Source organism: Eurytemora carolleeae, unplaced genomic scaffold, assembly GCF_000591075.1.
Source record: "Eurytemora carolleeae unplaced genomic scaffold, Eaff_2.0 scaffold1, whole genome shotgun sequence".
NCBI classification, from domain to species: domain Eukaryota; kingdom Metazoa; phylum Arthropoda; class Copepoda; order Calanoida; family Temoridae; genus Eurytemora; species Eurytemora carolleeae.
Genome location: NW_019396081.1, coordinates 714,322 through 738,075, shown reverse-complemented (window position 1 = coordinate 738,075; position 23,754 = coordinate 714,322). Strand labels below are relative to the sequence as shown.

General features: G+C 31.4%; 2 protein-coding genes across 4 annotated transcripts in view; both read left to right on the top strand.

The window, feature by feature from the left end:
* LOC111717154 (uncharacterized) overlaps nt 1-2,580 on the top strand; it is a 74,997-nt gene extending 72,417 nt beyond the window's left edge. For all 3 annotated transcript variants that reach the window (XM_023492674.1, XM_023492681.1, XM_023492667.1), the window contains 2 exons: nt 1,346-1,409; nt 1,769-2,580. In XM_023492674.1, coding sequence (XP_023348442.1) covers nt 1,346-1,409; nt 1,769-1,796 — 92 coding nt within the window. In that variant the 3' untranslated portion in view covers nt 1,797-2,580. The remainder of the gene's footprint in view (nt 1-1,345; nt 1,410-1,768) is intronic.
* A 12,580-nt stretch (nt 2,581-15,160) lies between these two features.
* LOC111717225 (tubby-related protein 3) overlaps nt 15,161-23,754 on the top strand; it is a 34,892-nt gene continuing 26,298 nt past the window's right edge. Inside the window, exon 1 of the mRNA XM_023492741.1 lies at nt 15,161-15,403. Coding sequence (XP_023348509.1) covers nt 15,298-15,403 — 106 coding nt within the window. The 5' untranslated portion in view covers nt 15,161-15,297. The remainder of the gene's footprint in view (nt 15,404-23,754) is intronic.

Sequence of the window (23,754 nt, the reverse complement as noted above, 5' to 3'; positions counted from 1 at the left end):
CACGTTTCCGTAAATGTACATCTCAACATCTTATAAATACTTTATTCTTCCAATACTTATACAATATACATATTACGTATACACATATCCTCCATAAATGTGCATCTCAACATCTCATAAATACTTTAATCTTCAATGTAAATGTTTCATTCTCTTCTTTGTACATTTTAGTCTCCTTTTTGTATTTTTAAATGTTTTCACAATTCTTCTATTTAAGTGTGTCGCTTTACTTCTTCTAGATGAATAATTTAAGGGTTTCTGAAACAACAAATATTTAAAGTTCTTACTTTTTACTTTAGCTGACTAGTTTTGGATATTTGTTTTACTCCACTTAGAGTGCTCACACCATAAATACTCGTTATTCTTATCCTTTCCACACATTCATATTCATTTTATATTAGGAATGTTGTAATTGGTTTATTTGTTGTATTTGTTGCATAATATTATTTATTGTATATATTGTATTTGTAGTATAATATTATTGTAAATATTGTATTTGTTGTATAATATATATTATTTTACATATTGTATTTGTTGTATAATACGAGGGAGTTCAATAAAAAGTCATCAACTAAGAAGCATTGCGAATTTGGTCCTGAGAAACTTTCAATTTTGAAATATGTTTTGTGGATTTTTCCTGCTCAGACATTACCTCGTTCTGCCAACACTCTCCACAACGCCTTTTCCCTTTTAACACACTGCTGTCTGTTGCCTTGGCCATATTATTCTCTTTTTATGCATTTTGTATCATGTCAAAGGTGTCTGCTTTGTATTTGGAAAGTTTAAGGTCCAATTTTTTTATTATCGAGCATCCCATGGGTCCTCCATCCCAAGGTTCATATTAAAAACATTCCATTTCCCGTGCTGTGACAATGGATCTAAACAAACTCCGGGAAAGGGTGGATTACATAGAAAAAAAAAGTTTGATGAATAAAGTCCGTTGGGAGAATACAACCGGGATGGATACAGTAAGCTTTGAAAAAAATTACATGGCTGAGACGTCTAAAAGTATTATTGAACATACCTCGTAATATAAATATATTGTATTTGTTGTATAATATTATTGTATATATTGTATTTGTTGTATAATATTATATGTATATATATATATATATATATATATATATATATATATGTATCCTTGTTGTAAACTATGTAAATCCTTAATATAGTATGCATGAAGCGAAGCTTTAAGCAATCTGGTGGCTTGAGGCAATCTTGCAGTTAGTATTGGGTTTTATTGCTCAAGCCAGACAGAAATTTATAGTTATTCCACACAAACATATTATTTATAAAATATATAAATTGAATTTAAAGAAATCAAGTTTAAATGTTTGATGTTCAGAACATGATGAACTAATCTGTACTCTACAGAATAATCTTCAGAGATCCCTCGAACCAATGCTCAGGTAATATTTTCTTATTAAAGGGACTGTGCCACTGTAGGAGTAGTTTTATAGAATGAGATATCAGATTAAAAAAGCTTTGTCAGGTCAGAATAAAACAATTTTCAAGATAAAACCCCGACTTTTACATTTTTGATTTATGTTTAACGTTATTCCCCTCTTTATATTACAACTAATGTCCGTTTAACAAAGGTTTGTATGCTTAAAGAAGGTATTTACATGAATTGTAAAAAAAATTATTTCAAAATAATTACACTCAGGTTATTGCTGATCTTTGTATTTTGATATCAATTCAATGTTTTTTTTTCTATCGAAAAATGTTCAAATAAATAAACACTAATTTTAATATATTTTTATTTCAGGTGGTCTAATGGTCCCCCGCCTATATAAATATGTACTCCAGCAAAGCGAAACTATTGTATTGTATATGTAAAAATAATGTGATAAATTACATATTAAATGTGTATCCAAATATTTAACTGTGCACGAAATCTAGAATCTAGACTATTACTTTAAAAATTGACAAAAACTAGAGCAACTTCAGAAATACTATGAATTGGCAGCTTTTAAAAAAATACTAATGTTTTTTTATTCATGCAAACTAATAATAATTTCAATTCGGTTTATGATTAATAAATGAAAAGATGGCAAAATATATATTAAACAATAATATAAATTTCAAAAACAAGGGATTTTAAAACCTGATTATATCTAGAATCGAGCAAATATCAGAATCCATAAACATCTGGATAAATACTGATCAACGATTTATAAGAAAATGATCATCTGATCAGCACCCAATTAATCAATGAAATCCTTTTGGATAGTGAATAATCAGCAAATAATTCAACGGAATGAGTGCTGAAAACCTGTCTGATTAAAATTAATCAGTACAACACAGATCAATTTAATATTGATCAAAACAAACAAAAAACAAAAATCAGTATCCCTGTATAGCGAAATTTAAAATTATTAAATAAAATATATTTTTCCAACTATTTATTTATTTTTCTTAATCCGTTTCCAATATTTCTAATATTTCGTTTACTCATTGCATTTCAATGCACACTGTTAAACCTGTAAATAAAGTGTATACTATAATCTAATATAACAATGTTATGGTGCTAAAAAATCTTGTTCGTATATATCAGCTTTAATAAATATCCTTAATCTTTATCACTCATTTAGTTTTTGTATCCAAACTATGAACTAAATAAATGCAATTTTTACTTTATTGCAAAATCTTTCTTAGTTTGTCCTTAGAATCTCACAAACTTTATGCATCTTTCCTGAAGCACAAATCTGGGGGCCAGCTGCTTGAACTAGTTTCTTAAAAATTATTATTTCTTATCATTTTTCTTTTAAAGGCAATGCCTACGTAATTTCAGGGGACCCTACATTGAACACCAGAAAACTCTGGAATAGGAAGACTACCTTTAAACCCAAGTAATGACTTTCAACAGTCAAATGTACATAAGAGACATAAGAGACAGCAACGGTATAGTGTAAACAGACCCATATCATTTAATAAATCATTTAATAACTGAGTAGTAGAACTATTTGCTTTGTAACACCATCAAATGCATATAAGTATCTTCAATGTCGTCTTCCTATTCCACAGTTTTCTGTTTCTCACTGTCCGATTCACAACTATACACCTAAAACACGTTATTTTAGTAACATGAATTGGAATATTACGTTGTATCTTTCTTCTCAAAAATATTCTGCCTTGTTTTTCTGAATCAATCTTTATATTAACTTTTATGAAGGAACCTTTATCAAAAATCATGATTGTTAAGTTAGAAAAACATGTTTCTGTTTTATTTCCTTAGCAAAATGTTTTAAAGAGAGTGACCAGCTATGTAAGGTAGTTGAACTGAGTATGCAGTGCTGTGGAAAACTTCTTTCGGATTCTTTTGAGACATGTTAAACTTTTTAAGGATCTGTAAATCCTGAGTTTGAGCACAAATTCGACGTTCAAAACTCCTAATTTGGGGGTGGATACGTTTTTAGAATTAGTTTTTTTTATTATTAAATAACGACGACAAAAAATGTAAAAAAGTTCTACAAATAACTACAGTCGTCATGTATAGGAACATGTTGAGAAAATAAAAATTAATCTTATCATCGAAAATAAGTAATCTTGTTCAGTTATTTGTTTCTATTTTCTCATTATTCTGGTTTCTCATTATTCACAAAGATGTTCTGCAGATTTTCTAGAATTATTATTGAAAAGACGACATTTGAAGAATTTGTAGAAATCTGCGCATAAATTCTAAGAAAATAAGAAATTGAATGTAATGATGAAAACGAAATAATCGATTTTAGCATTGATTTATTGACAAATTTCTTTTGAGAAATATGTTCCTAACCATTTAATTAGATTACTGTATAATTTTTTTACTTTATTTTTTGTTGTCGTTGTTCAATAATTAAAAAAAACTAATTCTGAAAACGTATCCACCCCCAAAGGTTTAATATGTCTCAAATGAATCAGAAAGAAGTTTTTCACAATACTGCATACTCAGTACGACTACCCTACATAGCCGCGTACTCCCTTTCAGATGTAGATACCGTTCTGACTCGGACATAACATTGGTAATTTTTAATTGGAGGGTCATTTGACATTACGTCAATAATCTCATAAAACAAAAAAAGAAAAAATTACAAAGTTCCGAATCGGTGATGTTTAAGAAAACAGAAAATTAAAGAGTATATGAAAATATTGATTTAGTCTCCATCTGGACAAATAAACAAAACAAACAAAAAAGAAAATATATTTGATATTCTTCAATATATTTAATAAGAAGACCTTGTGTGCTGAATTTATTATTTATTATTAAAAAGATAACGAAGAGTATATATAACTTAAAGGTACTGCATGACATACGTAATTTTAAGTTACTTTCCTGATTGGGTGGTGTCTCCGATTCACAACAGTATCCTTTCATAATTAGTTTGGTCATAATCCTTGCTGAAAATATTGTGAAAATTAAACCGGGAAACTAGTTCAGGGATTTTTACCTTGACAATGGTTCCCAAAAATTCCTTGCTGCGCTCTGGATGTTTTGTAGACAAAATTTGTCGAGAAAACCTGTGGTTCAGTAAAATTTTTAATTTCCTGAAAAAGTAGGTGTACACACTTTTATCGTCTTTTGCGCGAATTTTTTCCCATAGGTTGGTAATGTTGTTCAAAAGGTCGTAATATTATGTAACTTAATTTTAAAAATATTTTGTCTTTTTTTTACAGCTGTTCATTTTATTCTTTTGTCACTTTGATAAAATTTTCAAGATAATGTTAATGCAGAAGCTGGATGAAATGTAGTGATGAGCTAGACTGCTCTGTTGTGGGTGTACCCTGTCAATACAAGTTATAGGTTTTCATACATTACATACAGTGGTTTTCACTAAGGGTGAGAATTCACAGACGACTCTGCAGAATTAATCCAGCTTTTAATCTTACACTCAAGGTTGCATGTAGCTTTAAACTTTTTTCACAAATCTAATGTTAAACCATTAATAGATAAAAATTAGAGCAAAAGTTAAAATCAATCTTCCATTATTTTAATTTCGGATCGACCATCATCAAAGAAAGAAAGGGGTTTAGGCTAACCCCAAATTAAACTTAAAACGAATGGCATAATTCTTTTGCCTGAAGTTTGAGTGATGAGAAAATTGTACAAAAAAACAATCGTCGCTTACAGCTTAAAATCCAGTGAATCCTTTATCTTATCTAATTTCTATCAGGAAACACCTAGAGGCCGTATTACTGTCATAAAAAAAAATCGTTTTACCACTGCCATGACTTCAGTTTGGAATTTGTTTTATGCAAAAGGTTCAGTTTAAAATTAATGAAATAAATTATATTTTAACTAAGGTTTACCGAATCGGAAATTTCACTGGATTCTGCGCTGTAAGCGACAATAATTAACATCAGAAGAATAAAATATTGATACCATTAGATTTTCAATTTAACTTGGCCAGCATCACATTGCATGGTTACCAAACCTCTCGGGATTCTTCTTTGTTTCTATTTTCCTTGTTTCTGGTGAGCTGTACAATATTTTCTTTGTTTGTTTTTAAGGTGTTGTGCCGCCATATTAATATTAAACAGCGTTCCCCGGTTGAATACTCCCTGGCTACTTACAGCAGAGTTCTGAACTTCCTTGACCTAACCGTGCTGAGGCCTGCCTGCAACTATTTACTTGGTTTTAACCTCCCCCCGTTCCATTAGTTGCGACCACTCTCTTTATTCCATTATTAGCGACCAGTCTCTTTAAGTCTCATCCTTTGTGGGTAACCTTGTATATACTAATTCCAACTAATCCCGCCCAGGAGCAAGGTAACCTTGGTTATACTAATTCCAACTAATCTCACCTAGGAGTAATTTCTTTCACAATAAAACAATTAAAAAGGATTAATCAATGAGGAAAACACACATTTACAAATTATAATTTCTTAAATGAAAAGCTTTTACACATGTATTTTATTCAAAAATTGTTTTATGTTGTAGATAATTTTTTATTATTGAGCCTTGCAAGCAGAATAAATAACAAAAATTGGCCGTTCTATACTAAAAACCTTCAATATCTGAAACTTTTTGAAAATTCTCTTCTTTTTGAAATATGGAAACCGTTAACCAACATGTAAATGTGAATTTAACCCTAATTCCAAAACTATTTATTTCATTATAGTATAATTAGAGGAGATGTAAACCTAATCCTACAACACTGAGTTCGGAACTTTTGATTGAGAAGTTTAATCTACAAAACCTCAAGCTAATATCCACAGCAAAAAACTTTTGATATGAAGAAATCAACTTTTTAAATTTGTGAAAATTGTCAGCCCATGCTTTCGACAAGGTTTGGCAGAAATGATCTCAGAAGATTTAAGAAATTGTTTAAGTTAATCATTTGGAAAACTGAATTAGTCCAATGAGTGGAACCAAATATTTCCAGTTTAGATCCTAAAATTAAATAAGTGTCCTAATCCTTGCAACAACATACAACCACAATGTATTGTCAGGAGATTATTTTGATAACAACTTTTTACTGACAATTACATTTATTCTTTACAGTGTACATTTAGCTTTCAGAGCAGCAACAACTGGCTCTGGCTTGGCGCTTCTAAAAGTACTCAGAGAACAGGGGGAGAGAGAGAAAATGGTAAACTAGAGATACTTTAGCCAAGGGAGTATATCCCCTTATACACCCCTGCACACAAATGGAAAAGAAATAAACGGAACTACAAGAAACATTGAAGGCCTGCATTAATCTTTAAACGCTGTATTAACCTGGAGAATGGAGGTTTTTTTTACAAAGCTGGATCCAGATTTTGTTTTAAATATACTCCTTAATATAACAAGCCTAGTTAGCTGTTATTAAGTCGTAATAACGTCAATTCTCTCGATTGAATCTGGATCTACGTGGAAGCATCAAGGGAGCTCAGAACAGTCAGGTTCTCATACAACTCTCTCTACTTTCTTGTGGCTGAACAGAACCCTGTGTGGAATAACATGGCAATACTTCCTACTTGAAAAAACAAACAAAATAATAGTGCATAGAAGGAGGTATTTCTCTCTGTTACTCTTCCCCTTCCCTCTTGCCGGAAACAAGGAAAATGGAAACATAGAAAATAGAATCCTGATAGGTTGTGCACCATGCACTATTACACCAGTTTATACTCTGCTGGCTGCAGGAAAAGATTGCTGTAGACGAGACTGTATTCTGAAGCACTGTGTCAGAGATGAACTTACAAGAACCAATAATTCTGTTGTCGAAAATATCCACTCCTAGCCTAACCCTTCTTTATTACTAAGGCGGAATTCTGACAATGGAAATTCAAACCCCACTTAGTGACTTTTATTTTTTCACCCTGTAAGAATATTGAGGAAACCGTGTTCGAAGCTAACCTTCAACAGTTGTTGAGTCAGACATTACCAAAAACATCATCATACATCATATCTACTCACAAACAATACCTTTCTAATATACTTAATTTGATATTTCTGGCGCCAAGATATCAAATAAAAGAATAGAATCAGAAATATGTGTCAAAATGCATTTTTCCCTTGTCTACAAGAGAATAGAATACGTAGATCCAAAAGAGAAGAACAGAAAACAGATGTTTGATCAGATAAAAAAGGTAAGATGGTTGGAGAAAATTTTAAAATTTTGTTCATAAAAAATTTTTTTATTTAAGAATAAATTGTTAAAAAACATTTATACTTTACTTTTCTACCAAATTAACTATTTTTTTCTTTTGAAACAAAATCTTGTCTTTTTTAATTCAATTTGTGTTTTAATTTTAAATAATCTTTTACATCTTTTGACTAAATTGTTATTAATATTTTTAAAACTAAATACTGTTTTGAAAATTGAACTTTTGAAACCTTAAAAAACTATCTAGCATCTTTTATTAATTCATCATTTTTAGGAAAACAGTTTCAAATCTTTTTACGGTTTTAAACTGAGGAAGAGAATGTTAAATATAGAATTTAATTAGACTGTGAAAAATTAATTAGCACCTCTTTCTTCATTGATTTCTTCCCTTTCAGACTATACAGCATAATTAATATTTCTATGTGTATAATTTATAATATGTACATATATCCTTTCTAGGCCGGATAATATATCCTTTCTTGGCCGGATAATATATCCTTTCTAGACCGGATAATATATCCTTTCTAGGCCGGATAATATATCCTTTCTAGGCCGGATATACATGGTTGAAGAAAGATTTAGAAATGATCCAGCTCTTAACAAAGCCTTTACACCGTATTGCACCGATACACCTGAACACTGAACTTCCAATTGTTACGGCGTTAGTCAATTCTTATGTAAAAAACAATTCTAAGGTCAATACACACTTTTTGATTGGAGGTCGTCTTCGTTGCCTAACTGGCACTACAAGTTTTGAGATATGTGATCTCACAATACACAAGGAATTATGTTAAAAAAACAATTCTAAGAAAAAATTCTTTCTTGACATTTTTTGCATGGAGGTCGTTTTCGTTATTTAACCGGCAGTGTAAGTTTTGAACTAAATTTATTCTTTTTCTGGATCTGTGTGCCATTTAGCATAATACGAGAAATTGTTTTNATGTGAAGGATTTACATTGAGCATTCAAATAGAGGATACATTGAGAATTCACATTGAGCATTCAAATAGAGGATACATTAAGAATTCACATTGAGCATTCAAATAGAGGATATATTGAGAATTCACATTGAGCATTCAAATAGAGGATATATTGAGAATTCACATTGAGGATTCACATAGAGGATATATTAAGAATTCACATTGAGGATTCACATAGAGGATATATTGAGAATTCACATTGAGGATTCACATAGAGGATATATTAAGAATTCACATTGAGGATTCACATAGAGGATATATTGAGAATTCACATTGAGGATTCACATAGAGGATATATTGAGAATTCACATTGTGGATTCACATTGAGGATTCACATTGAGACCCACATGGATTATATACACAATATAAAAACAGGATTGTTTGTTAGTCCCAATAACCTGGTCAAAATGTTAGAAAATATATTGTTAAATTCAGCAAGAGAAAATTGTAGCAGTAAAGTAGAAAAACAACTGGAAAATAGGATAAAAAGGTTTTGATATAAATTTTACATTTCTCTAAATTGGGTCTCACATGATGTGATATCCGATATATTCAAGTAATTGGATATTTATCAGTCGTCCTATTTTAGTAGAAACATCTTCCCCAGCTCAATAAAAATATCCCTAACACACATAGATCCAGGCTGCAACGAAAGTTGCATAAATTTTTATGACTTGGTCGACTTTAAATTGTTACAACGCCTTTAATTTTGCCTACTTTACACACTAATAATTTTTTTGATGCCCTAGACAAGTATATTTTATAGCCGTAAACAACACTTGTTAATAGCTTTTGTTTTGAAGAAGTTTTGGCTCTGCTAAGTTCACAGGGATCCAAAAATTGCAAGCGCTGTGTCCGTGAGCGCTTGGATTTTTGAATCCCTGTGAACGAGAGACTAACCAGAGCCAAGTTTTTGTCATGTTTTGGCTTAGATATAAAAAATGTAAAAAAACAAAATTTAAAAATCTACCTATGATGGCAACACATGGGTTCGATAGTGAAGTCTTACTGACTTTTATACCGAAATATTTGAATCGCTGTGACTTAATAACTTTTGAACAGAACACACACAAAATAAATTACATAGGGGCGCGAATCCCCCTGATTTTCCAGGATTTCTGTATTTATCTAACGATGAGTAGGCTATATCTCTGCAGCAGGGCTTAGTTTAACTAAGGAGAAAGATTTGAATCTTCTCTTCCAATCAGAAAATCACAATATCAAACTAGCATAATCAACATCTGAGCATTGAATTTTCAATTCCGGATCAAACAGCAAGATTCTGGTTCAAAGAATTCAAGAATATCTGTGTTTAAAGGGACTTTTGTAAATGTACATTCAGAAACAAATGTTCCATGATGAGTGGATGTAAGCAAATCAATATAATTTTAGGCGTAATACGACATATTTTCTTTTTGCTATAAACCATTTTTTGCAAACGCCAATTTTGCTGTAGGTTGAAAAATGACATTGGAAAAAATGATCCTAGAAAATATTTCCATTAAATTCCTCATAATTTTGTAAAGACTTTCAACAATTCAATTTTTAAATTTGTTAAAAATACAAATCCATTTGGTTTACTCTGATCTTTTAATCATAATGTTTAATTAAACTTTTTCATGTAAATAATTCTTCAGTTTAAAAAAAAACTCTATTACATTCAATATTTGTTTCAACTAGGGAGGGTAATCTTATATCTGAGGAGAACAAAGCAAAAACATGGTTTTCCTCAGATATCTCAATAATCTGATGATTATATAGAAGGAACTAAATTTGACGAAAAATATTTTTATTTTGAGATGTATTAGACCACCTCAAATGAAACCATTATGTATCTAGCTAATAAAAGATTTTTTGTTACATTTACTAATAATCTTTAGTATAAGCCAAAAAACTATTGTCGTCAGTTTGGCTAATCAAAACTATATGATCGCCACAGGCTAATTGTATATTGTATATTGTATATAAAATATTTATCATATTTTATCCCCAAGAAAAAGTTGTATACCCTGGGAATCCACACTTGTTCAAAGTTTTCTGGATTGCGAGTTTGCTTTTAAGTATATAAACTGTATCTCTTTATGATAAATTATTCATCTTTCTTTAACGGATTAAAATTCCCCAAAGGGTTCCTTGTTTCCTGGCAGAATACTGCAGTGCAGCATCACCTCATAGAACTAGTATTGTTTTACCGTTAGTATTCACCTGTAGTTTAGTATATTCTCAGATATGGAGAAAACACTGAAATCTTAGAAAAAGAAAAAATGAACTTAACCTTTAAATATGTCTCTTGAACATCGTTTAGAAAATAAAAGCAATGCAGTGTTTGGCGCCTATTTCTTGAATTTCTACCCATTGTAATTCCCCTCCGCCGTGTATTCCTTCTCCCCTATGTATCCTTCTCCCCTGTGTATCCCTCCTCCCCCTTGTATCCTTCTCCCCCGTGTATCCTCCTACTCATTGCTTCCTTCTACCCATGTGTATCCTTCCTTCCATTGTATCCTTCTACTCATTGTATCCTTCTACCCATTGTATCCTTCTACCCATTGTATCCTTCCCTGTATTTCCCCTCTCCCTTGTATCCTCCTACCCCTTGTATTTCCCCTCCCTCTCTGTATCCCCGACCCGACCCCTTGTATTTTCCCAAGTCCTGTATCATCTTACTTCCTGTTTCCCCACTATATAGAACTGCATTAAAAGTAAAAACTTGTTTAAGTGTTGATTATTATTCTGTGATGTTGCATGGTTTATGTGTATATACACTATACAGCCATAATTCATAAGTTTACAAACACACACGTCAATATGATCAAATATGATCAATATTTCAATACTCATCATTGTTATACAAAGGAACTGAGTTTTTGCCACAAATTATGATTTTACAATCGCCATATCTTTTCAACCTGATGGTGTAAACCTTTGATATTTCAAACTATCATTATTTAATCTAAAATGATTCATAGTTTGAAATAGCTAAGGTCTCCGACATTTAACTGCAAAGATAAAGGGATAAGAAAATCAGAGTTTTTGACAAAAACTCAATTCCTTTGAAGATGTTCATTATTCTTCTAGTTTTCATCAGATAATTCTTTATTTAAAAAAAAATTCCGCATAATGGATTTTAAAAACGATTTGTTGACTCCAAATGATCGATAAAATTGGTATGATTGGTATGATTGGTATGATTGGTATGATTGGTATGATTTGCATGATTGGTATGATTGGTATGATTGGTATGATTGGTATGATTGGTATTATTGGTATGATTGGCATAATAAGCATGTTTGACTTTGGTATGATTGGTGTAATTTAGAATGATTGACATGTTTTGCATGATTAACATGATTGGTGTAATTAGTATGATTGACATGATTAGCATGTTTGGTATGATTGGTGTAATTTAGAAAGTTAAGAATGTTGTAAGAAAGGTAGAAAAAGATCAGTCGGACAGTTTCTAAAACTTATAAATTGTGATTTGAAATAAAGAAAGAAAACTGAAAAGTTTGGAACTTGATTGTCTGTCTCCTCAATCCTCAATCTTTAGGGATAAAACATTATATCCCGCAGATACAGGGTGTACCGGAATACATTATATCCCGCAGATATAGTGTGTACCAGAATACATTATATCCCGCAGATACAGGGCGTACCAGAATACATTACAACCGGCAGATACATGGTGTACCAGAATACATTATATCCCGCAGATATAGTGTGTACCAGGATACATTATATCCCGCAGATACAGGGCGTACCAGAATACATTATATCCCACAGATACAGGGCGTAACAGAATACGTTATATCCCGCAGATACAGGGTGGGCCAAAATACTTTATATGTCGCAGATACAGAGTGCGCCAGAATACATTGTATCCCACAGAAACAGGGTGTCCCAAAAACATTATCTCTCGCAGATACAGGGTTTTTGCCAAAATACATTGTATTCCGCAGATATAGGGTGTGCCAAAATACATTATATGTCGCAGATACAGGGTTTTGCCAAAAAACATTATATTCCGCAGATACAGGGTGTGCCAAAATACATTATATCCCTCAGATACAGGGTGTGCCAAAATACATTATATCCCGCAGATACAGGGTGTGCCAAAATACATTATATCCCTCAGATACAGGGTGTGCCAAAATACATTATATCCCGCAGATACAGGGTGTGCCAAAATACATTATATCCCTCAGATATAGAGTGTGCCAAAATACATTATATCTCGCAGATACAGGGTGTGCTAAAAATACATTATATCCCTCAGATACAGGGTGTGCCAAAATACATTATATCTCGCAGATACAGGGTGTGCTAAAATACATTATATCTCGCAGATACAGGTTGTGCCAGAATACATTATATCCCAAATATACAAGGTGTACCAGAATACATTTTATCCTGTAGATACAGGGTTTAACAGAATGATTATGCACCGTAGGTACATGGTGACTGTAGGTACACTGTACAGGTTGTACCAGAATACATTATTTTAGGTATATTGTTAATTTCTTGCATAGTAGACCAAGGTTTTATAATTCTAATGATCTGTATTGCTTAGCTTTTTTAATATCTTAATAGAAGCACATTAAACTTTATCATTGTTGAAATGAAAGAAAAACATTTCAATATTTTTGTTTAAACTTGAGAAAATCCTTTAAAATGTTTGACAAGAATTTATAACTCTTTAAATTTTCTCATAGAGAACGTATTCTTTTCTTTAGTCTAGTGTTAGAGCACATGATTCCAAAATGGATAGACTTTAGTTTTTATAAGGTAATTGGAAAAGTTCTCGTCGATTATTGCATGAGAACTTGCAACCTATGGATCACTGTAAGCAACGAATAAGTTTATTTTATATTTACTGTATGATTTATTCTCCACCACAATTCACAGCAGTACCTTTAATCTCAAACAAGGACGCGGAGTTCGTCCAATTTTTTATTTTATCTGAGTTCGGAGTTTTTGTGTGAGATGACGCTGATCTCAAACACCTGAACTTGATATCTAAATTGGAAGCTATAAGTTTGTTTGAAGAGATCAGTAAAAAACCAGCTGACTTGTTTTTCGTAATCTCGTATTGGCTGATTGCAAATTATTTAGGATTTTGATTGGTTGAACCTTCAAAGAAATGGAAAAGAAGAAACTACGACCGTTTTGAAGGAATCAACAGCATTTTAAAACATTTTTTTTTCTTTCTAATCTATGCTGCTGAAGTTTAAATTTTTAAAATTTTGGCAGGATAAATTTGTTCAAATCTGAAATTTGTCTGTACATCAACTATACAAAGAAAACAAAATAAACCTTTTATACAATTAATCAACAGAATACAAATACAAAGGCACTAAATAAAAACCAAAACTTTTAAAATTTAATATTTAAATTCGTTCTTCTGTTTTAATTTTTATATATTCATCTGATTTTACAAATGAAGCTGAAAAAAGTAATGAATATAAGAATGAATAAATTCTGTAAATTCTCTAAGGTAAAGCTTATCACAAAATGAGTATTTATTTTTATGTCCAATAAAGTACTTGCTTTAAAAACACATTATATCATATTATTTTAAGCTTTTGAAGTAAGCTTATTTTGCCAGTTTAATTTACAAGGTTCAAAATGAAAAAAATAGGAATTTTAATTAAATCGTTATATTTGTTTTAAACAATATGCTAGAACGCATTTTTCCTGGCCTTGAGTTTAACAATAAAACCATGAATACATGTCGATATAATAAGTTTTAAAGTTAAGTTTGAGCTGTACTCAATATACTGTATCAACTGCGGTTTAATCGTTTTCATTTTTTATTTTCTATTTTTCTAAACGCAGAACAGGGACTCAACTAATTACAGCTGATTGCTAGATAATTAAAACCAATTTTCTCCGATAAAAGTAATTGGAAAAAAGACCTTGAAAAGTTTAAATGAATGATTAAATCTTTTATAAAAGTTGACGCAATTAACATTAAACAACTATAAATCTGTAGACTGTAACTCTAATCTTTGTATGCAGAAACGTTCATATAAAAATGAATATTTTCTTTCCGTTAAGAGAATTTTAGATTGGTTTTAATTTTAACTTTCAATTTTTTGTTGTTGTTTCTGTTTCTTGAGTAATTATTAAACTATTTGTTTTATCAGAATTTATAATTAGAGGCCTCAATAGTCTATAGATTTAATCTATTCATTTAGAATAATTTAGTTTCTCATTGTTAATTGTCTCTGCATTGAACATTAAAATTTAGAAAATCAATCTGAAAGAAACTGAGGCGAAATTTGTTTAAAGAATGTCATTCCTGATTCACGACACCATTTCTACCTTCATCTAACCCAAAAGGGAGAAGATTTCGTCGCAAAACAGTGATACATTCTATAAATTATTTCTTTATTTCGGCTGCATACAATCCGCAAGTCACTTTTTTATATAGAAAAACGAATAAATCTTTGCTCAGAAAAAGCTTTAAACGATACTGTTGTCAATTGGAAACAGAACTATCAAAATAATAATAACGATTGACAGTATGTCTAATACCCCTCGTATAAACTAAAGAATCGCCCTGTGAAATGACGGCCTCTAATTTTTACGTTTCTCAGGACCAGTTTCCCACTAGCCTCTACCAGCACACCACACCGGTCCCTTGTCTTCAACCTCTGAACCAAACCAAACCAAACAGTGAGACAACAAACATCATTTCCCGCCCAAACTTACAGAAGAGGATTTATGTATGTGAGGTGATAATGTGACGGAGATGATCCGTGTTATAGAGAATCTGTCTGAGTTTGTTTACGAGACGGTTCCAGAAGGAACTATTGTCAAATGCAGGATCACCAGAAACAGGAAAGGAATGGATAAAGGTGAATAAAATATATCTAATCCATGAGGATTTCCAAAGCTCCATGTCTTAAAGTCTTATTTTGTTTTTACTCATTTAAACCACCCTCGCTCTGGTGGCTTTTCAATTCCAGACTTCACATTTTTCTGTGGAACCTTTGTCCGACACTAAACGACAATAAAATAACGTTTGGCCACAGTTTTTACTCGCATGTTTTCGACAATCTACATTAAACGACCTTTCAGTTACGTAAACTGCCATATCGGATTTGATACCTTACTAAAAACCTAAACTGTTTCTATATCCTGTATTTTGTTCCAATCCCTACTTTATACCCTTTATTTTGTTCCCATCCCTAATTTACACCCTGCATTTTGTTCCTATCCCTACTTTATATCCTGTATTTTGTTCCTATCCCTACTTTATACCCTGTATTTTGTTCCTTTCCCTACTTTATAGCCTTTATTTTGTTCCCATCCCTACTTTATACCCTGCATTGTGTTCCTATCCCTACTTTATACCCTGTATTTTGTTCCTATCCCTACTTTATACCCTGTATTTTGTTCCTTTCCCTACTTTATACCTTGAATTTTGTTCCTATCCCTACTATATACCCTGTATTCTGTTCCTATCTTTATTATATGCCATGTGTACTGTTCCTATTCCTACTATATGTCCTGTATACTGTTCCTACCCCACTATATACCATGTATTCTGTACCTATCTTTACTATATGCCATATATTCTGTTCCTAACTTCCTATCCTTACTATATGCCCTGTATACTGTTCCTATCCCTAGTTTATGTCCCGTATACGGTTTCTATCCCTACTATATGTCCTGTATTCTGTTTCTATCCCACTATATACCATGTATTCTGTTCCTATCTTTACTATATGCCATATATACTGTTCCTATTCCTACTATATGTCCTGTATACTGTTCCTATCCCACTATATACCATATATTCTGTTCCTATCCTTACTATGTGCCCTGTATACTGTTTCTATCCCTACTATCTGCACTGTATACTGTTCCTATCCCTACTATATGCACTGTATATTGTTCCTATCTCTACTATATGCCCTGTATTCTGTTCCTATCCCTACTATCTGCCCTTTATACTGTTCCTATCCTTACTATATGCCCTATATTCTGTTCCTATCCCTACTATATGCCCTGTATACTGTTCCTATCCCTACTATATACAGTGTATACTGTTCCTTTCCCTACTATATGCCCTGTATACTGTTCCTATCCCTACTATATGCACTGTATACTGTTCCTATCTCTACTATATGCACTGTATTCTGTTCCTATCCCTCAGGTTTGGGCAAAGTTTGTATAATATATGACTGATGGTTTAGCTTGTCTAGATGGTCTAGCAAACCACTATGCATGAGCATTTATTCTCAACCTTTAAATATTTTGAAAGAAAGTTGGCATGTAAATGATGGGCCGAATACGCAGTTGTTATTTAGTTTGTAAAATGTAAATAATATTAAAAAAATACATAATGTTACAATTTAATACATTCAGTTCCTAAGGAAAGTATCCATTAATAGTTTTGTTAAAAATTTAATTTCATTCTTAAAAATCTAAACATAGGAGATGCTCTATCTCTCAAGTTACACTTTAACTTTTTCCACAGGGGAAATGTCCTCAAAAGTGTTTAGAGGGATGCAGCCCCTTTAAGCCGTTGTTGATAAGTGACTTTAAGAATATAGTTTACACCAACTGATGTTTGTAAGAACAGATTCAGGAAAATATTCTTGCAGACTTGCACTTTTCTAACTCTACATTCTAATTGGGATGATTGTCTATTGTTCAGGTGTTCCATGTGTTGAATTTTTAAAGAATTATTCATTGTGTTTTTTTATCAAATTCTATTTATTAAGTTTCATGCTTAAAACAAAAACATCATATTTTCATAATCCTGATCCTCGAAATGTTCGTTCCTTGGTATTTCATAAGATAAAATAAAACCTTGTCATTTAATGAACTATTAAATATCAAAGAGGAATACATAGTCATCTCTAATGTTTATTATGACTCCCGGCGAATGAAAAATATGGATTTAATGGGACTGTTCGTGACCCTTCATTGATAGAATGGCATGTCCGAGTAAACGGTACCCTTAAAAGCTTAATCTGACTCTCTGCAAAAGTGATGTGTCCATTTTTGCTTCAGACTCATCGGAGAAATTAACATAATTAAACACTTTTCAAGCAAAAAAGAACCGCGCTATCGGTCACATTAACCTTTGTGAATCTTTTTTAAATGGAGGGTGACTTACGAGGAAATTTCTTTTTTTAAAGAAAAAAAATCAGTTCTGTGTTTCCCGCTTGGGAATATTAGATGAGAGTGAGAAATGAGTAGAGAACCCTGTTCAGTGTAAATATATGTTTTTCATTTTTGACATTTAGCTGAGAACTGGGAACATCTGTAAATTAAACACACCTTCACCTCAATACACCATTACACAACTAAGTTCAAATAATTGTAACCTTTATAGCTAAAGAGAATGTAGAAGTAAAATCAAGTGACTCTCAATTCATAGAATGGTATGTCCTATTCACAACAGTACCTTTATCTGACCTTTTATAATCTGAGCAGGGAACTTTTGAACTTAATGCTTGATCCACTCTTTTTTTTAATTTCCTCCCGTTATTAATCACCGGATTAATTAACCGATAGGGAGTTCTCAGCTCTGAGCAACTATAAGGAATATATCTCCTATTGCATAGTTTTGCACGTCACCTTTATAGAGAACTGCAATTAAAGATTATAGATTTTAGAAAAAATGGGATAACTTCATCATTTTTTGTTCAGACAACGTCTTAAAAGATACCGTTGTGAATCGAACCTGTCACACTCAAAATGAAAATTAAGACAAAATCACGCCCTACAGTCTCTTTAGGGAGATGAAAAGATTACATTATTCATTCATACCGATGGTTTTATCCTTGCTTATCTATCAGCTGGGGATAAGGGGATTCCTAATATACACCTTTGACTAGTTTTTAGAATTTTCTGGTGGAAGGGTTGCTCAGAATTGTTAGCACAAGCCCTTTTAGATTAAATAAAATGTTTGGATGATTCTGACTGCGAGTCAGCAGCTCTTTTTACCTCCTCTGCAATATGTAGTGGCACAAAGGGTGTTGAAATTCTTCATCTTTTCATCTTTTATTAACATTTTTCACAATATACAACATAAATAACTTTTAGATTTATGATTTATAATTCTAGATAAAACTGTGGATTTATCAATTCAAAGCAAGCTTATAAGCGAAAGAGATTGTTTTATTTTGGAAGTTTTTTATTCATTTCAGATTATTTGATACACTTCGCGATGTTCTATCTTGATTTCTTAGTTTTCTTTGACTACTTACAAATTCAATGTTTCCAGTCAAAACTTTTTTTTTTAACATATTTGGAAAACTTTGATTTTAGTTTTAATACTGTTTATTAGAATTTTGGTTTTAATCTTAATATCTTCATTATCTATTTGATGCTGTACTATTTTGTTTGCTGCATTATTTTATACTTTTCTATATACTTTTATACTATTCTATACATCGTATTACATCACTTTTTATCGTCTAGTCGAATTTGATTAAAAACCCCTGTCTCTGAATATAACAACAAAAATTCCCTTTTGACATTATTGTGAAGAGGAGAAATTATTGAAAGTTTTATAACACTTGACAAATCACTTGAAAATGCTTTAACAAATTTTCAACATGTTTCAACTGAACTATAACCAAGAAAATGTTAAATTTTTTTTCTATTTGATGGAACTCTAGTGATTTTTTGAAAGGTAAAAGTTGAAGGTATTTATTGATTTTCTCTAGACAACTATCAGTACTTACGTCAGACTTTCAAAGTGAAATTATATGAAAGCATTGTATAATCTATTCAAGTTATTTAGACAAAAATAATTAGTTAAAGGTTCAGGATAAACTTTCTGAAAGGAAACTTAGACCTAAAACTTTGCAAGGAGTGTGCAGTGTACAGTTTCAAACAGGTTACAGCAAAACTTGATGATAACTGTAAAAACATTGGACTAAATCACGCATATAATGTTTATCCCAGCTGCGGGGAAAAACAAGATTTATATTATATTTCATGATCGAGTGTAAGCTTACTTCTTTTCAATCCTGAAAATAAAAGAATGCATTGGTAACCAAAACAAATTAAATAAACCCACATAACAATTTGATCCTTTATATTTAGCAGCTAACTAAACAAACATTAAACAGTATGAAAAAGAAGAATTCCCTAAGAATCGAAACTTTTTTATTACTGAGGAAAAATTTATCTTATCTGACTCTAAGATTTTATATGACCCTAAGGACAAAGGAATAAAGAGCCAAATACCTTGATGTTGTGGCATATCCCCGGATATTTTTGAAATTTTCAGGTATGAAAAATGAAAAAAATAAATTCATAAATTTGTAAAATACACTAAATTGTGTATGCTAAAATAAAATTAACTAAAAGATGAAATTTTTTCTTAGGCTTAAAGGGACTGTAAAGGAAAAAAGAAGGAGGTATAGGATGAAACGTGAGAATCTTAGGTTTGCGCCTATTATAATTTTTTATTTTGCATTTTGAATAGAGATAATTGATAATGTTGTTAAAGATAGTCCGTATAGTTCGTATTACGTCACAATAACTTCAGCCAATAGTAGTACAGTATACTGGTCACATGATTTCCGTCTGTATCACATGACAACGTTACTGCACTGCCATTGGCTGAAGTTATGGTGACGTAATACGGACTATGTGTAATAATATTATCAATTATATCTATTAAAATGCAAAAAAAAACTAAAGTAGGCGCCAACCTGAGATTCTCAGGCTCCTGTGGGATATTGTCGTTTTCAGATTGGTAGCGTATTTGTTGAATATGATCTGTTTAATACTAAAGTTTTATACAAAAATGCGTATATATGAATTTTTGTATAAATTTGACACAGTTTTATATCAATTTCTAAAGACAGGAACATCAGATAGATGTCTTATATGTATCGTTTAACGCCTGAGATTCTCCGGTTTCAGCCTATACCCAATTTCATTTTTCCTTTACAGCTCCTTTAACTGGATTTGTTTATGTCGCAAAATTTCCTTTCTACTTACTTATTCTATTTTTCTTTCGTTTAAATCAAAAAGTGAACAAACCTATATTTACATATTCAATTTACATTTTAATACTTTAATCGTTCGAAATGTGAATTATCGATTTTTTATTGTAAATAATAAGTTTATAAACATTTTGAAATATTAAGAAACAAAAGAAATGTAAGAAAAATAAAATCGAAACATAAGGAGAAAATAAATATATAATGAGAATTGAATATTTCATTTTAGCTCTATTTCTTAGTTTTCTCAAAAGTTGTGATAGTTTTTAACACAAAAGTATTTTGTAATTCACTTGATTTTTAAGAAATTTTTTTAATCCGGAGGCCGAATTTAAAGAATTTAAGCCGCGGTTTAAATTTAAGCCGCCGCTCAAATATGGTTGGTTCCTCTTAAATTTGTATTAAATTTTCAAGATTTAAGCCGGCGGTCAAATAAAACCGGTTTTTGGTGGGATTTAAGACGTGGCTTAAATTCATTAAATTCGGACACGGTACACTTATTATAATTATTATGAGATACAAGTACTGGGACTGTAAACTTGTTTCAATGTTTGTCATTTGTCATTTTCTCTGATGAAGACCGAAGACGACAGTCATTTCGCTGTTTTTGTCTTCACTTTACAATTTTAAGAATGTAGATCGAGAAATTGAACACAATCAAGGTCATGACTTTGGATAACCCTCTATTTTAAAAGTGGAATGTCCGATTCACAACGATGTCCTGAAAATATTAGAACAATGAGACCATCTTCCATCTTGAAAAATGTTAAAATCTGAAAGTTTGCTTTATTGTTTCTGTTTCCTCAATCCGGAATTGTAACTAATATAAAGAGAAACTACGAATCAAATAATGATCTAAAATCATTATACTGTGATCAATGCTTTCTATCTTGATAATGTGGATAAAAACAAAAGTCTGCAGGATCATGATCTGTAAAGAATCTGACATCAGATAACTTTGTTAACTTGACAACCTTGATCTTAGTGAGGAAACTTTGCACATTATCCTTTTACTAGGAGAACCTTAGATATTGTATATTTCACCAAATTTATCCACGCCTCTTTAAGAATGAAAGAAGGGTTGTGTGAACATGGAATGCAATCTGCGCTTATACTTTATATTTGTCGCACTTAATGGGACTTTAACGTAATTATAATTGATTCTCCATTACACAGCAGTACACTTTAAATCAATTTCTGAACAACAATGAGACAGACATCGTCATCTATCTTTATTGAAAAGGAAAAAAAATTCTGTCAACTTCTAATCTTGTCTCTGCTGAATCCAATTCCTAGGTCACTTTTACAGAGAAACCGTTGTTGAAAGTTTTCGAGTTGAATTGGAATTAGATTTTTCACAATGTACTGAAGTATAGATAAGGTTTTAAAAACGCATTGAACAAAACGCTTCTCAGAAAGTTAAATTTGAGCAAAAGACGTGATCATGAACTTGATTTCAGAGATCTAATATTTCTCAGAGATATGTTCTTTGTATTCTAAAAATTTTAAAATTTATGAATTCGGACAAATTTAATTTGATTCTTTAAAAGATGTTTTAATTTTAATAACAAAAGTTTCTTTTAGACGGTTTGAATAAGCAAACTTTAAGAAGATGCAATTTTAAAATAGATAAATTTTCTTAGATTTTCTAGGGTATATTGAAAATCCTCTTAATAAATGTTAAAAAAGAAGATCTAAGATATTGGGTCCGATTTTTAAATTCCTATATCTTTGCAACCCAATGTCATAGACCTTAAATATTTCAAACTTTTGCTTTTGATACATCATATAATTTTGAAATATTCAAAGGTTTACAACGTTAAGTTGCGAAGATATATGGATTCTAAAATCAGAGTTTGTGGCAAAGACTCAGTTCCTCGGTTGCCCACCTGTCACAGCGCTATTTTTAGTCGGACAATCGAGCATGAATTTGGTTTAGAATATACAAATGTTCCTGAAAATAAAAGTCTACTTTTCTTTACCCATCTGTGTAATATGCGTCCGATGCATATTTCTGTCGAATATGTAGGAAACATTTAATAAAAGAAAAATGATATGTAAATTATCTTTCATCCTGCAAGCTTATCGTCCACAATATTAATCCTTTTAACGAGCAAAAACAAATCTATAAAAGTTTCCGGAAATTGTAAAATTAATTTTCTAAACAACAATTAATAAATCTGCTCCGAGTCTTTACTTCCTTTTGCATGAATTTTATTCCAGGCAATAAAACCAGAAATATAACTTAGTTAGAATTTTTAAAGAGCTATAAAGAATTAACACAAAATTTTCTTCCCTTGTTCCATTCCCAACTATAACATGAATTTATTCTAATCACCAGGAATAAGGTTTTCTCAAATTCAAAATAGTTCCCACGGGGCCATTTCTTATATTATATCTCTCTTAGAGTAGAATTCATAATAATCCTAATCGACCATTATTGTACTATTTACTGTACATTGTACAGCACAGTACTACTGTACACTCAACAATCAACACACAATACCTCCTCTCAGGAATATAATCTTATTTGAAGAGAATTAGTAAGCTCACAGAAATGGCCAAACCATTTGGGTCTCAAATTCCACAATCTATAAACTTACGGAGTTGTCTTGTTATAATTTTTCATTTAAAACGCATCCATAGAAAAAGTATAAAAAAAAGTATAAAAGAGAAAGAGCGAAAAAAATTATGTTTCTTGTATAATAGGTTCAATTGTGATCGAAAGTCACCGTTTACTGGGATAAGGACCGAACTGTTGAATTCATGTGAAAACAAATTTCCAAACCTAAAGACTTTACAAACTTTGTTTAAGCTTTTTTAATGAAATGGAGTGATCTAAATTGAAAACAAGAGCTCATTAGAAAAAACTGTTGAATAGTTTCTTCTGGTGAAAATTGACATTTTATTAGACTTTTTTTTAACGCACTGAAGTGATTGTTAGAGAATAAATGAAATGTATGTAAAAGTTTTCAAGCGTGGCTCAATCGGTTCACTCTTAAAATAAGTTTAAGTCTAAATATTCATGTTTAACCCTTTAAACGCTGGAGGGGAGGGGGGGGGGTCTGAATCTATGTATAGCAGGGGACGCCACCCCCTCCCCTTAAAAAGGTCTTACAGTAAAGATATGGTGTTACAATGCATGTTCATAGAACAATTTTTCAAGGCCAAGCTCATTGAAAAAATGTTTAGACTGTTAACTTTAATAATTTTCACCTTCAGATTTTTAA